The sequence below is a fragment of the Dermacentor silvarum genome, chromosome 2 (assembly GCF_013339745.2).
Source record: "Dermacentor silvarum isolate Dsil-2018 chromosome 2, BIME_Dsil_1.4, whole genome shotgun sequence".
Classification (NCBI taxonomy): domain Eukaryota; kingdom Metazoa; phylum Arthropoda; class Arachnida; order Ixodida; family Ixodidae; genus Dermacentor; species Dermacentor silvarum.
The window spans coordinates 48,037,833-48,052,475 of NC_051155.1; the positions used below are offsets into that span (position 1 = coordinate 48,037,833).

General features: G+C 41.3%; 1 protein-coding gene across 1 annotated transcript in view; it reads left to right on the plus strand.

Annotated features, from left to right (window-relative positions):
- LOC119440000 (polycystic kidney disease protein 1-like 1) overlaps window positions 1-14,643 on the plus strand; it is a 58,612-nt gene that overhangs the window by 18,586 nt on the left and 25,383 nt on the right. The window contains exons 9-20 of the mRNA XM_049662708.1: window positions 1,341-1,469; window positions 2,591-2,656; window positions 4,314-4,376; window positions 4,863-5,081; window positions 6,333-6,605; window positions 7,196-7,295; window positions 8,452-8,665; window positions 9,363-9,419; window positions 10,053-10,268; window positions 11,253-11,425; window positions 11,939-12,122; window positions 13,954-14,096. Coding sequence (XP_049518665.1) covers window positions 1,341-1,469; window positions 2,591-2,656; window positions 4,314-4,376; window positions 4,863-5,081; window positions 6,333-6,605; window positions 7,196-7,295; window positions 8,452-8,665; window positions 9,363-9,419; window positions 10,053-10,268; window positions 11,253-11,425; window positions 11,939-12,122; window positions 13,954-14,096 — 1,837 coding nt within the window. The remainder of the gene's footprint in view (window positions 1-1,340; window positions 1,470-2,590; window positions 2,657-4,313; window positions 4,377-4,862; window positions 5,082-6,332; window positions 6,606-7,195; window positions 7,296-8,451; window positions 8,666-9,362; window positions 9,420-10,052; window positions 10,269-11,252; window positions 11,426-11,938; window positions 12,123-13,953; window positions 14,097-14,643) is intronic.

The window sequence follows — 14,643 nt, forward strand, 5'->3', positions numbered from 1 at the left end:
TCACGTAGGAGAGGAGTAGGTCGGAGTGGGCAATTACATCAGTGTCACGTGACAGCGCTACCCCTGCAGTCAGGAAAAAACCGGGAGAGGTGCACACTTGAGTGATTACGCTATCTTGATGTTGCACTGCAGTGAGCGTAGATTGAGGTTACAATACACTTCGTGTGCTGGGTTGTGTCAGTTGCGGTACCAATTACATCAACCTCTAAGCTTGGTAGACTGCACCAGGTACATTGCCAGATACATCATCTGCACAGCTTGCAGTGTAAGGCCTTCGCAATGTGGATTGCATCAGTCCCCAAGATGCCTTGCAAGAAGGAGGTCATGTCCGAAAAACAGATGGCTGCATTGTTAGAGCGGGACAGATGCCATCGTCAGGCAGCTGGTGCAGCACAATGTCAGGCTGCCGAAACACTTCAGCAATGTGCTGCACTGACATCGAATGTACATCATTTAAAAAAGGCCATGAGAGAAGAGTGTACACGAATCTTTTCATTGTGCTAAGGCAAAATCTAACAGTAACCTATGCTAATCTGAGATCTCAAAGCAGTGCGAAGACATTCAGTCATTGTGAATGTTTGATGGTTGATCATCAAATCATCGAATCCTTCAGGCACCATTGCATCATGTATGCATCTCTTGCAGATGAAAACACAAGAAATCGATTAATTGTTTTTTTTTCTATTCTTTCTTATCGTATCTTGCACTAAGTGCCCGATTGCAGTGATAGCAGAGATTGACAGCATGCGAGCCAATGACCTAAGAAAAAACTATCGAAAAAAAATGTTGAAAAATGTATATTTTGACATTGTTTTCAAAGTATGTTGGCATCAACACAAGAGGGCATGTGGTGTCGTGTTAAAGCATTGCCGAAATTTTGAGCATTGAACTCGGTGTAACCCTCCAGCTAGCTAGTGGCATAGCCAAGGGATGGTACATGGGGCACGTACCCCCCCCCCCCTCTCCAAAATTTCTGGCTATGCCACTGGTGGTGCTTACTGTTAATTCATTTTCAACGATATGCATCTATTTCACAGAGGCTAAAATGAGTTTGTAAGGTGCTCCAGCAGTGACAGCACTGAGTGAATATATGTCACCCTAGTTGTTTTTCGGTGTAGTTTCTCAATGGCCACATCTTCTATATTTAGATATTTGACAAGGTTAGGGGTGAGCACGGTTCTACTAAACATAGGAACTGTGGTCTATGACAGGTGCTCCTTGCTCTTGAAAGAGATGTATATAGGCATGGATGTATAGGTCCAAGTCCGCATCCACAATCTTGCCCTTGTGGAGGTTTCACTTTGACAACATTTAGGTGATGTGTGTCATCTTGTACGTAGGTGATGACCACTGCTATGGCAGGATTGGCAGCACCCAAGTGCATCTGGACAACAGTAGTGCTCAAATTGGCCGAAGTCCTCACCGAAGAGCACATGACATTCAACTTGCACTACGTCACGTTGGTTCAAGTGAGTGAATACTGCCGATACAACAACGAATCTCTTATTTTTCAAACAGTATTGTTGTAGGAAATCAGGAAAACAGTTGTAGGTTAGCATTATCTGTTGAGCTTGCTTTGCAAACACAGCATAGTAAAGCATCGGTTTGCAAAACTTGCAATTTAATGATTTCTTTTGTGCATCTGGATCTTGGGTCTTCTGTTGTTATATTTGTTATTTAGCTCGTAATTTTCTGTCCCACTCACAATTTAGCGACGTCTTTTCACTTATAACATGCACATCATCCACAAGATGGATCCATGTGGAACCACTGTGCAATATGGGTGGTGCATCCCACCAGCCCGGTACCTTGTCAGCATTTGTGCTCGTCACATTCTGCTCTGTCTCATGTGGAAACAGGTGGGGACTAGTGTCATGTGGGGAGCACAGAGGTTTATGATCGACTTTTGTGCATGACAAGCATATAGTTCACATTTGGAGTCAACTTCGAATGTGAACAAGAAAAACTGAGATATCGAGAGGTTGGCTTTTTTTGGAAAGCTCTGTTGCCAGAAGCAACATGAAAGATCACTTTTTATTTGAGGTATTGCTCTGAATATAACACAAGGCGCTCTCTCAAACGGGCAGTCGCAGCACTAGCAAAAATACCAATACATTCTATTGGAAATGCATTGGAACTCTACAGGATTTATTTTAATTCTTTTGGCACCATTAGGGTCCGCTAGGCGACATCTATTCGACAAATAGGTTTCTATTGGTACCAATATGGTTCAATAACTGGCTGAGCTATTTGTTGCGTATCTGTTTTCTATTGGTAAGATAGACAACAAATAGATGTCACCTATTGAATCCTATTGGTCTAACATGCAACAAATAGATGTCACCTATTGGCCTTTTGGCACCAATAGAAATCAAATAGGATCCTTAGAGTTCCAATATGTATCCAATAGAACCCTAGGACTTGCTCTATTGGACCGATAGGAAATTCTATTGGTATTTTTGCTAGGGTAGTATTCACATTCAAACACAGCGGTATGACTGCTTGTATTTGTCTATTAATAAATGTTGGCTGCTTTGTTTGGCTTGCATTAAAGTCCACGGTAATATATATGGTGTTCCCTTTTTCACAGGAAGTCCAGCTCCACTGTTTCCACCATTTCCTGACTTTGCCAATGGCACAGGATCTGCAAAGAATGGTACGAACAACACCTCAGTCCTCATATCTTGCTTTTATTCCCTTCGTTTTTCTTTCTTTCTTGGTTGTTGCATACTGCTTTGAGTTTTGCCTCTCCGCTTCACTAAACTCACAATGTGTAAGAGCTGAACAGATATATATTGATATTAATCATATAGTATCAAGGAGTAACAATAGAAATGTGTTTCCTGCATCACATTCTTGCTTTGCTTTTTTGCCTTGTTCCCCTGTCTCCGTAAAACTGTTGAAAGGAAATTAGAGTTGGTGAAATGCTTGAAAAAAAGGTTGAAAAGTAGAACATGTGCAGATTTGAGCATTTTTAAGCGAAAGAAATCATAAAGCAGTGTGAGCAGCTTGAGCAGGTTAGCTGCTGAGAGTGACAAATAAACTTGCTCATGTGGCTATGGCATCTGTCACTGAGTAGCTAGGTCATGTGATTCTTGACCATGCTGGCTCCATTTCTCTGGTTCTGGTACATAAGCATGCTGAAGTATTTACGTTTACTTAGACATAGGTGTACATGAATAGCACATGTGGTGATCACAACCACTTCCTTCACTAAGGCACGTCCTGTAGCATACTGTTTAACTTAAAGGTGTGAAACACTATTAAATAGACATTAAAGAGAAATATTCATTTTGCGGTAACAGGGTGATTATTAAAATAAAGAATGATGGTCACCGTTTTATTCCTGAATTTATAGCTGAAATTCGTCAACCTGACATCAAGGAATTGCAAAGTATTTTTTCACCTTTCGGCAAATGTTCTTGAAACCTTCTTGCAACCAGTAAATGTTCTTGAGGCTTCCTTGTTCAGTCCTTGGCTCATTTACAATGTAACCCATTTTGAACAATAAAAATTTAACTACCGTAATATCCAGAGACATAGCCCACCTAAAATCTAGAGCAACTTAGGTGAAAAGAGGGAGTGGGCCAATTTTCGATGTACAATCAAGAAAAGTTTTTAAAAGACATTGCAGCCAAGTGTTGCGGATGTTTATCTATACGCCTGCTGTGGTCGCACACAGTGCAACTGTAAACCCATGACGAGCGCATCCAGTGTTAGTGATCCGGATGCTCGTTTCACTGGTGATGCAGTTGTTCCTCGTTGCTGGTTCATTCATGCGCACCATTGTTTGGTCAATGTTTGCGATGGAATAGTCACTGTAGTCGTGCTGGAGGCAGAGCGTCCCTATACTTCTTTGAAAAGTCGATACCACCTTACATTGACGGGGGCAATTCTTAGGTGTTTTAAACAAAATAGCTTATCATGCTAATAACAGGGGTGGGTTTTGTTTCAAAGGTGGGGGCATCTCTCAGGATATTACGGCAAGCTTGAGAAGATGGTGTCAAAATCCATGACACCAAAGCAAACTGGCACTTGAATTTAGTAACAGAGCTCAAATCATTTTTCTCTTTAGTGTCCTTTTAACCTTGGGATATAAGCAAGAAGGCGGGGGGGGGGGGGGGGGGGTGGCAACTGAGATTACACAGCGTATTTTCATGTGCTCATCTTTGGTGCACAGGGGCTGTCTACAAATAATATGAAAATCTTTTACTTCACTCACAAGTGGCCGCGAAATCAATATCTGTGGCTGCTCTAAAGACTAATGATTTGGCCTGCACGCCTGACTACTTTTTTTCCCCATTCTGCTGCAGTTCATTTTGAGCCAACTGAAGACCATCGGTTCACCCGCCTTGGAAAACGACAACGTTCTAATGGTATGTTGACTGTGAAACTTCAGACACATTTCCAGCCTTCAAGCATGGTGATAATTAATGCAAGCAGTCTTGTTGACGAAAATTACATTTACAAATTGTTTTCTGCTTTGGAATATTCGATGAATTTATTTACAGGGCTGGCTGCTGATGCAGTTAATGCGGAGTATTGTCTCGCAAGATTAAATTAATCGAGCACTTCTGCAGGAAAAAAAATTGTGCTGACTTCACTGCACGACAGGAGCATGAGATGAGCATGATCTGAAAGAAGAGATAGGCCTACAGAAAAATGCTGTGCATGATTGAGCAGTGCTGGAAAACAAACCAACAAATTTGTCATGATTTTGCATGCAGAATTCGGAAAGAGAAAGCTTTTCCATCAGTTTCTGTGCTAGTAATACATATCTTTTCCTTTCATGGTCCTCAACAATTTTTTATGAGACCATTTGGTTACTACAGAAGATACATGACTTTTCTTCCGGTTTTCAGTCCCAAAAGGACCGAGACGAATTGACAGCAGGCTTGGCATTGTACCTGCGGACAGTAGGTCCGGGTCGGTCTTGAGGAAGATTTTTGGATATTCTGGAAAGAGAGTTGAAGTCGGTGGGTTTCAGAGCTCATTCCACCACAGCGCATGGCTCGTCCTCCAACCAGGAACACTGATGGCCAAATGTTCCTACGCAGTTCATGTGAAGGTTCGCCGAAAAGGTGAGATCATGCATGCTTCTTTGATATGCACACGCATATATATTCCTCATTATATGTGTAGTGTAATTGCGCCGTTCCATCATAAACATCAGTTGGAAGGTAGTTATCTACTTGTACGTGTCCCTTTCACTGCTGTCATATCTTAATTAAGTGCTATGTTGCACATTTATAAATGAATTACCAACTCCCACATCCTGCTAATCCTTTTAATGGGATTAGCGTTCTTAGGTGAATAGACATCTTGCTGCTGGCTACTGTCTGACCTAGTAGGCAACTTGGGTCACTCACTCACTGGGTGTGTGCCATGGGATATGTGCCCAAACAGCCAACTTACACTCCTTAATTGCGTAACATAAACATAATCATTAAAATCTCCACCAATAATGTATTTCCCATCACTAAATTACACATGCACAACCACTTGAATGCCAATTGCATAAACGTAGATAATCATCCCTAAAGAATGTGTTCTGCCGAATTTTTTATTTCGTTCTTCTCTAAGAAAGTGGCACTGAGTTGATAGACGTCGTTAGGAATTGCAAGTGGAATAAAATCACTAATGCAATTATTTATTTGAATCATACATAGTGTGTATTCTGTGCTATTATGATCGTAAAAAATACTATCATGTCTTAGTGAGAGCTACTATCTGCCGGAAATGCTAGAAAAATTCAAGGCACAATAAAAGGTTTTAAAGGTGTTTTCTCTTTGTTGCACGTATATATATATATAACTGCTAGTGCATTTTTTTACCGCCAATTGTTTTTGTTCTTCTTCGAAATGTTAAGTGCATCAATGCATTTTTAACTAAGAACAACGAGTACAGTACTTGCATGAAATAACATGACCACTGATGTCACACAAGAGAAATCTCTTAGCGCAAAGCTGTTAATGATAATACATTCACTTTTAATTTCCTGAAAAAGCAACTGCATGAGGCCTCACAGAAAAAGTGTCTGCACTGATTGTAGAAGAAAACGGCTTATTTCAGAGTGGGTTACATAATGTATCTAAAAGCTATGTATCCGGATGTGCTAACGACATTGGAAATTGTTGCACAAGACCCATTAGGCAACCGCGACTACCCTGTTCAGTCAGTAGTGTGCTAACTCTACCATTACCAACTGCAGTGACAACTAGGTAGTAATTACATCAACCTGTTTTTTTTTTTTTAGTGTAATGCTTCCTTTTAACTGTGACTTGCACACTCTTTATTTAAAGGCCTTTTGTTTTTACCTTCAATCTTATTAGGTTCAAATGACACCGTTGGAGAAGCAAGGGAGAGGATAATGGTTGGAGATGGGACTTCAGGAGGCCAGTGCAACATCCAGCCCCGTACTGGTGTCGCCCTGGAGACGCTTTTCACGGTGAACTGCTCCATTTGGAAAGGTGGCCGGAAACCACACGCATACATCATCAGCTATGGCCTGTCTCCTGCTGGCCCCTGGCGACAGCTTTACCGTGGCTCTCGCTCCACCTCTTCTTTCTGGCTGCCTCCCGGAATGGCCTCACAAAACAACTCCGGTGAGCAGTGCGTGTTCGTCAAATGCCGGCATTCCTGGGAGCTGTGAAAGGAAGCATAGCCATCCACTCAAGACTGTATCACGGAGCTCTAAATGGAACCAATACTACTTCCTCAAAAGGAAAGCTTCACAGTATAAGAAAAATTCGGACAGAACTAATCTGCGATAACTATCCAACTATGCGAATATCCGAAACGTGTTTAGTGTGAGGCATGTACTACAGCAGGGCCCTTCTCTCGCACATACTCGCATAATACCCAGTGGTACGTACACAGGGACCTAAGTTGCCATCAAAGAAGTTCTTTGAAGAGCCGCACATACCCAGTGGTATGTAAAATGCACACCCACGTAAATGGCCTACATGTGTAGACTTCACTCGCTCAGAAATCGGCCTACATTTTTGGTGCAATAGCTAGATAACCTTAAAAATAACTAGTCTGACAATGCCAAGAATGCTATTCACATGAAAAAAAAACAAAAAGACTTGTCTTTGTCCGTGGGTACGGGACCCAGTATCAACTCCTTTCTTGTGTGGTTGATTGGCCATCTGAACTAACTAGCTTTTCTTTTTTTTTTTTGGTACTTTTGCAGTGCATATCAGGATGGTCATCCAGGACGCCGACGGATTTCGATTGTGCCTTCCACAAACAAGTGTATTGAGAGTGCTGAATTCGATGGATCTTTCTGTCATGTAAGCCTGTTTTTATTTATGCATTGTAGAGCATGTCGACACGCATAATCCACAAATGAAAATCAAGAACCTCAGGTTAGAGATTCAGATTGATAATATGGGAAAGCCTTGGTGGAATTAAATAATGTTAAGGGAAACTAAAGACAAATTTAAGCTTTGTATAAGTTCTTCCAAGTGCATCTCTTCAAATTCACCTCCCTGTGGTCAAATTGTTAACATCATTTAGTGTCTAGATGGCACCCATATGGTCAGTACTGAAAGAAGCCAAGGCCAAGCTGCCGTTCAGCATGATACTCGAGAAAACTGCTGTGGTCAGTTGTCGATTTTGCTGTTGTTTTAACTGGGTGTGGTGTCACTTGTTGGTGTTAGGGTTGGTAATTAGTTGACACTGAACACGCATAATTAGGGATCTCTGCGAGAGGCCTTTACCTCACACTATAGACTTAAATAGGCTTGTGATAATGATTCTTATTATGATTTTTATGATGATGATATCTGCTTCACCCAGTGAATGGATCCAGGCCTCTGAATTATAGTCGGGTACAACTTAAGAAGACAGGAGAGGCCCCGCCCAGATGACCGAAGCGCAGCAGCCGATTTCCTCCGCGACTAAAGAAATAGTGCCGCTCACGCGACTCGCCCCGGCTTGAAGCGCGGGCTGCATGCTCTCCGTCAGCGGGGACACCGGCCGTCCGGCTCATGACGCAAGTCTTTAGTGTGCGCCCATTGGTGGAGGCTCGTATGCATCCACCTTTGAGGGGGCAAATGCCGCTGGCTTCTAAAGTTGTACCTGACTATAGTGAAAATTGTTCCAGTAGCACAGTGGCTAAAACTTAAAAAAAAATTACCTTGCAGCTTGTCACATTTCACTGTCATGTCACTTGTGGTCTTTATCTGAAATATTTCAGCATTGTTGAGATACAGAATTGGAGTTTAATAATGGTTTCACACATATCTGGCAAAAGTAGGATCAGGTTAATCTTACAGAGTGGAATTCTTTTTTCTTTTGAAAAGCTCTGCATCTTTGTTGCATATGCAGTCATGGAATTTTTCTTTTTTTTTTTTGGCCAAGCAATGCTCACAGTTCGTGACAGTAAAGCTTACATGTAAGCAATCATCTGTACTGTGCCTTTTTCTTTTTCTTTCTATTTTTCAGGAAAAACAAAACTTCCCACCTGTCACCAATTATAGCCCGACTGTTTGGTGACCAGCAATACCAAGCAGCACTGAACAAGCTTCAAGTACTTATAACTGTGCTTCGAACTCTTGAGGCACCAAAGAGCACTTTGCACACGTACCAACTCGACTTCTTCAGAAGTGTATGGAGATTCGCAATACGCACACTGCGGAACTCAGAATCTTTTCCTGTAGTAAGTGTATGGCACAATGCTGAACAAATCTTGCAGACCTGATTTTGGGTTGGTAGCTGCTTCATGTACTAATGTAATTAATGCTCTTAGTGTGTGTAATATCCTACATAATTGTATGTTATCATTACATTAAATTACGGAACTGCACAGTGGGCTTGAGGGACGACGCATAGTAGAGGGGCACGGATTAATTTTGACCACCTGGGTTTTTTTAATGTGCACCCAAAGGCATGGTACACGAGATTTTTGAATTTCGCCCTCATCAAAATGCGAGTCACAGTTGCTGGGAATCGAACCCTTGACCTTGTGCCCAGCAGTGCAATGTCATAGCAACTCAGTCACCATGGTGGGTTATTGTAGATTGTGTTGTTAAGGTGCGGGGAATCAACACTTGCAAACAAGAACAAGATAACAAAGTAAACAAAGGAGAAAAAAAACAGTTGGATGAACACCCATTATGTTATGCCCTTTTTAACTACTACTTCTTGTAGTTTAGGACCTGGACTTTAACCTAGTGCCTTAAATTTTGTTTACTTTCAATTTCGGCATGCTGTGTTTTGGTCTTGAATGCAGGCAGGGTGGGAAGTCTCTAGATTTTGCAGAATTGGATCTGAAGGATGAAACGAGGCATAGTTCATTGTATTCTTTAGTCGTATGTTAAAAAAATATCATTTTTATTTTGCGTCTTTTATTACAGAACACAGTGCAAGCTTTTATTCAAACATGGAATGTTATTGTGGAGCCCCGATTCCCGGTAAGATGTACTTTTGGTAAAGTGCTTTTGTCTGTGTTTGTTATAACCACTGCACTGTCGCCTGCCCTCCACATCTCATTGAAGTTCATTTTTAGGTTATGCATATTTAAGTGATGGCAACTCCTTCAACTCTCAGAATACTGCACAATCTCTATAATTGCTTTGTTTATATCAGGGTATCTAACTGAGGAAACCAGGCAATATCAGGGAATTTGGCATTTCCAAAAAATAATGAAAATCGAAATTGTAGTTTCGTAGACACCCTGCTATGTCAATGGAAGGGGCCGTAATGCTTCATCACCACTCACAAGTCCTAATAGAATTAAATCGATCGATCAATCAATCACTCAATCAGTCAATCGAAGGAACTTATTTCTCCATTGGAAATATGGGGATGACAGAAAAAAAGCTGCAACTAGGCTCCAGCCCCCTATATCGTGTTATTGCGTCACGTTATCATAAAATTAATGGCATTGATTCATGATCATTAAAATTTAAACTGTCATTTCCAAATGGCACTGGTATTAGCTGCTGTCATTGTGGTAATGCAGAAATGCTACGGGATGCAAATGCAGAGATACACGCAAGGACAGAAGGATGCAAAGATAGATCCAATTTGGCTTTTTCTTGCAGGGAGAAGAACACGACCTCATTGCGGCATCCCAGCTGCTTCAATTCTTTGTTCAGGACGTTCAAACAAGCCGACCATCCACATCGGGACAATTTGAAGTTGTAGTTCAGGAACTTGTAACCGCTCTGGGCCATCTAATTAAATCAGCGCAGACACTAAGTCTTCACACGTGGCACATCTTCTATGAACGCATTCGCAATATCGAAGATGTGATAAAGGTTTGTATTTGGGAATTATTGCTTTTAAGCTCCAGTGTCATTTCTTTTCTTGTTTCATCTTCTAAAAGAAAATGTACGCAGGGTGTCCTGAAACTTGTTGATAGTGTTAAAGAATGCAATGCAAAATATAGAGTGTACAGGATGGGTGCTGGGTTTCAACTGGCAAATGTGCCGCCAATTCCAGCATTCAGTGCTGTTAACCTGTTTCACGAGGCCAGCAGCCAACAGAGTGGTCGATTATATTGATCTGAAATCTATGGTTTGACGAAAACTCGTCTGCTCGAGGATGATCATGACAAAGTTGTGTAAAAAACACGGACACCAAATGCAGAATAAAAGTTTCAAGATAAGTTCATAAGAGACAAGTGACATTTCAGCTCATTCATACAGGAGCCTTGCTCATAAATCAGTTAATTGAGAGCAAGGCTCCTCCCGTATGGGTGCCAAAATGAATTTTGTTTCATTTAAACTTCAATTCTGTGGTTGGTGACCATGTTTTATGCGCAAATGTGCTATGAAAATGACTTGGGTGTTCGTGTGTAACTAAGGCATCTGCAGGCATTGGCAGATCCAGAGAAGGGGCCTTTAGCACACTTAAATCATTCGGATACTCGCCGCTGTGGCTGAGTGGCTACGGAGTTCTGCTGCCAGCCACGAGGTTGGGGGTTTGATTCCCGGTCTGCATTTTGATGGAGGCAAAATGGTCAAGTACTTAGATTTATGTGTATGCTAAAAAACAACAGGCAGTCAACATTAACGTGGAAACTTCAACTGTGGAATTTTTCATAACCCACTGCATGGTTTCGTGATGTTAAATTATACAATTTTAAATTGCTCAGACACCAACATCTGTATTTGAAGTTTTTACTTATTTACTCGTTTTCAGTGGCACCTAAAGAATGTTTAGCCGCTGGTTATGGCACAGCCTCCTGTATTGTATTTGTAATGGGTTATTATTTATTCGCTTCTTCTTTTTTTTTGCAGAATTTCATTGAAGACAATTACGTTTCTCGAGAGGTGCTGCATTTTTCCTCAGCTTGGCTTGAGCTTTCTGTATTTGATGTTTCCGTGGACGTACAGTGCTCTGCGTCTTCAGTGATAGCTGTTTTTCACCCGGACACTGACACTATATTGCACAACGTCACTCCCCCAAACAGGTATGATATGCGTCAACAACTGTGCCTTGGATATTATTTCCGAATGCAATGCAAATGTTTCAACAGGCTGCACTTACTAAAGTGTTGCGTGACTGGGTAACGCATGCTTCATTTCATAGTGAAATAGGCATGCACGACACATAAAGATTGCGGCACGACTTAATTGGAAAATGTGAGATACACAGATGATGCATGCATGAGTATATGGACAGCACACGAAGGCATTTTGACTAAGTTCGATCATGTTCAGGTTTGAAGAATGTTTAGAAATTAGTTTCTTTATTAATATTTTAATTAGAAATGGAGCTAGAAGCGCTTGCAGAAAGAGAAAGTTCAGCTGCTTGTCTGCCTATTTTTACTTAGCATGGTGATATTTCAACATCTAATGCTTGCAGCTGCTGCAGGAACTTTTGGCAGCGTCACCCTCACTTGCGCAACAAATTTCTTTTCTCTCACAAATGTCATTGCTAGCAGACTGCACACTTATTATGTTTCCTCTTGCTTTTGTTGCAGTCTGGGTGCCCTGCCAAGGCAGCCTACAGTTTGTCTGGTGTACAGATTTCCTTTCTTTGCATTCAGTCCTCAACCACCGTTACTAAATCGCCAGTTCCCAAGTAAAGCATCAACATTTGCCTTAAACCCAAGTGCCATGACTCTTGAGCAAGGACCTTACGTAGTGAACTTTCCCCGTCAAAACGTGAGTACAATATACCAAGGATCTTCTTTTCCCTTACCTATAGGCCTGTTCGTCGGGGCAGGATAACACCCCTTTCTACACTGATGTTTGCACTTGTACAGTGTACATGCTGCCACTGTCCCCCATGCTTTCGAGCAAGCATTTGTGAGAGCTTACAAGGGCAGTAAAGGAAAACATTAAGTGGAGCTAGATCGCTAGGTTATTTGTCTAGAAGTTTATCTTCATTTTCTGTGTGCCAATATGTCATTTTATTGCGCAGAAAGTTGCCATCGAAGGCCTCGCTGTTACTCCTCAATTTGAATCGCCCGCGCCAGAACTGACGAGTTGAAGTAATTTCCATATGACACTTTATGAATCAACCAGCGCTGACGTCACATGACTGGTACCTTAGATCACAGCAGGTGGTGCCACTCGGGTTTAACTTTTTTTGTCTTTTTCTCACTTACAGAAGCTCTGTTCTCGCTACAACTGACAGACTTGTTATTACAGAAGCCTATGCTTTCAGCCTAGCTCAACTCAATATTTTCCTTTAGTGTCTCTGTAAAACAGCCTAGAGGGCCTTAGGGCGGCGGGCCGAGGATGCTCCTGCTGGAAATGCCTATAATACCTGCCTTTGTACATGTGCACCTATTGTCTTTCAGAAGCAGGAGCGCATCTTCTGTGGACCGATTTTTTCTCAATACAAACTGACGGTTAGTTAGGAGAATTAACTTTTTACTAAAATTGTCAATGGGGGTATTGATAATTTTCTCAAGGCCTTTAGAAAAAACTGGCAAAATTTAGACCGGGTGGTAGTTAGAAAAGCTATTCTTGTCACCTCCTTTATGTATTGCTGTTACTCTGGCTACTCACATGTTAGTTAGAAAAATATCACTCAAAATTTCTCTGTTAAATATGTGCGTAATCGCAGGGACAATGAAATCTAGAACATACTTAACAGGCTTCATTACTGAGCCATCTGCACCACGACTATGACTATTTCTAAGGGCCACAAAAAGTGTAGTCACCTCAGAAATAGAAGTTGGCTGAAAAAACAAGGACTGTGGCAATCTTGGAAAACCAGTAGGAGCAACTGAGGAATCAGCAGTGCTTCCTGTCTGCACAAAAAAGTCATTAAAGCTATTCACTAGTTCTTCCCCACTTAGTAAAACATTATCAACTACCATGTAGTCAACAGCGTCTGACACAGGCTTTCTATTCAGTATGTTATTAATTTATTCGAGATGATGCCAGCTTTCCTAAGGCCAAAAATCGTTGTCAAAAATTCATCTGTAGTAGTCTTCCTTTGAGTTAGGAATGGCTATGTTTAGTTTGTTTCTAAAAGATTTCAATTCATGAAACATCACTGTCGCGAGATATAAGGAAGGCTTGAAACATCTTGTTTTCACGTTAATAAGCTTCGCTACTTCTCCAGTGAAGCACGGTTTGTGTGTCTTACAGCCTTGGTACGGGCACCTTGTAATAATCCCACATATAGGATTGACAGTACATATACAGAAACAAATAAATAAACATCTGTCCAAGAGATCGACACAGAATACAGCCCCCACCCACATCTCAACGGCAGGTTGCTCCTCTGGTGGTGAGCGATACATACAACGATAGTCTTTTAACATTTTTTTGCTGACAAACGAAACACGCAAAGGTGCAAAATGCTTTATTGTATGATGTAGACCGAAATATGCGATCCTGTTGCTTAATTTGAGTGAAAGGAGAAGCAGCGCAAATATTTTCTTTTTGAAGTTGTTAGAATAAAATGCGGGACGTTGCGTACAAATTTTGAATTTGTGGCATTAACTCTTTTATCTGAAAGACTGCTTTCCTTTCACAGATGCCGCACAAGAAAGATTTTGTCCTGAGGCCGGGCACGGTTCACGTACACAAGCTCAAGAATTTGAAAGATCCGTCACATTCCCACCTGTACATAAGAGTGGAGACAGGGTACTTTGCCGATGCTCTTCAAGTGTTCCTGAGGTAAGCTCTCGTGCCTAGTGTTATGCACTTAGCCTACTGTGGCAAACAGGAAGGGTTTATCCACTGGATTGTTTGGAAGAGAATGCATACTGGAAACTCACCTACCCTTTTCCACTAAAGATGTGAGCTTTCTCTAATCGTCTTTGTCTGAAGCATACAAAAGTATTTTGTATGTTTTATAATCACAAGTTTTACCTTTGATACCATAGATTAAAAAAAAGTATTTTTAGAATTCTAAAGGTCATGAGGATGTACAGCATAGTGCATGCTAATGGTATTAAGCTGGACTTTCATTTGCCATGTTGTTCACTTCACTTGGTACTCAATACTTACTAAAAGATGAAACCACACTTAACAGCGAACTTAAGTTTCTGGCCTGTTGATGTAGCTAGAGATTGTGGCTGTTGCATAATGCAACCCTTGTTCTTCACTTCTGGCGGCTGCTTCCTTATTGTTGTTTTTTTATTATACCAGTGTATAATATACTTAAAAGTACATTACAGGCACCATTAAGGGCATTGAGTAAGAGAGGCATCACAACAAAATC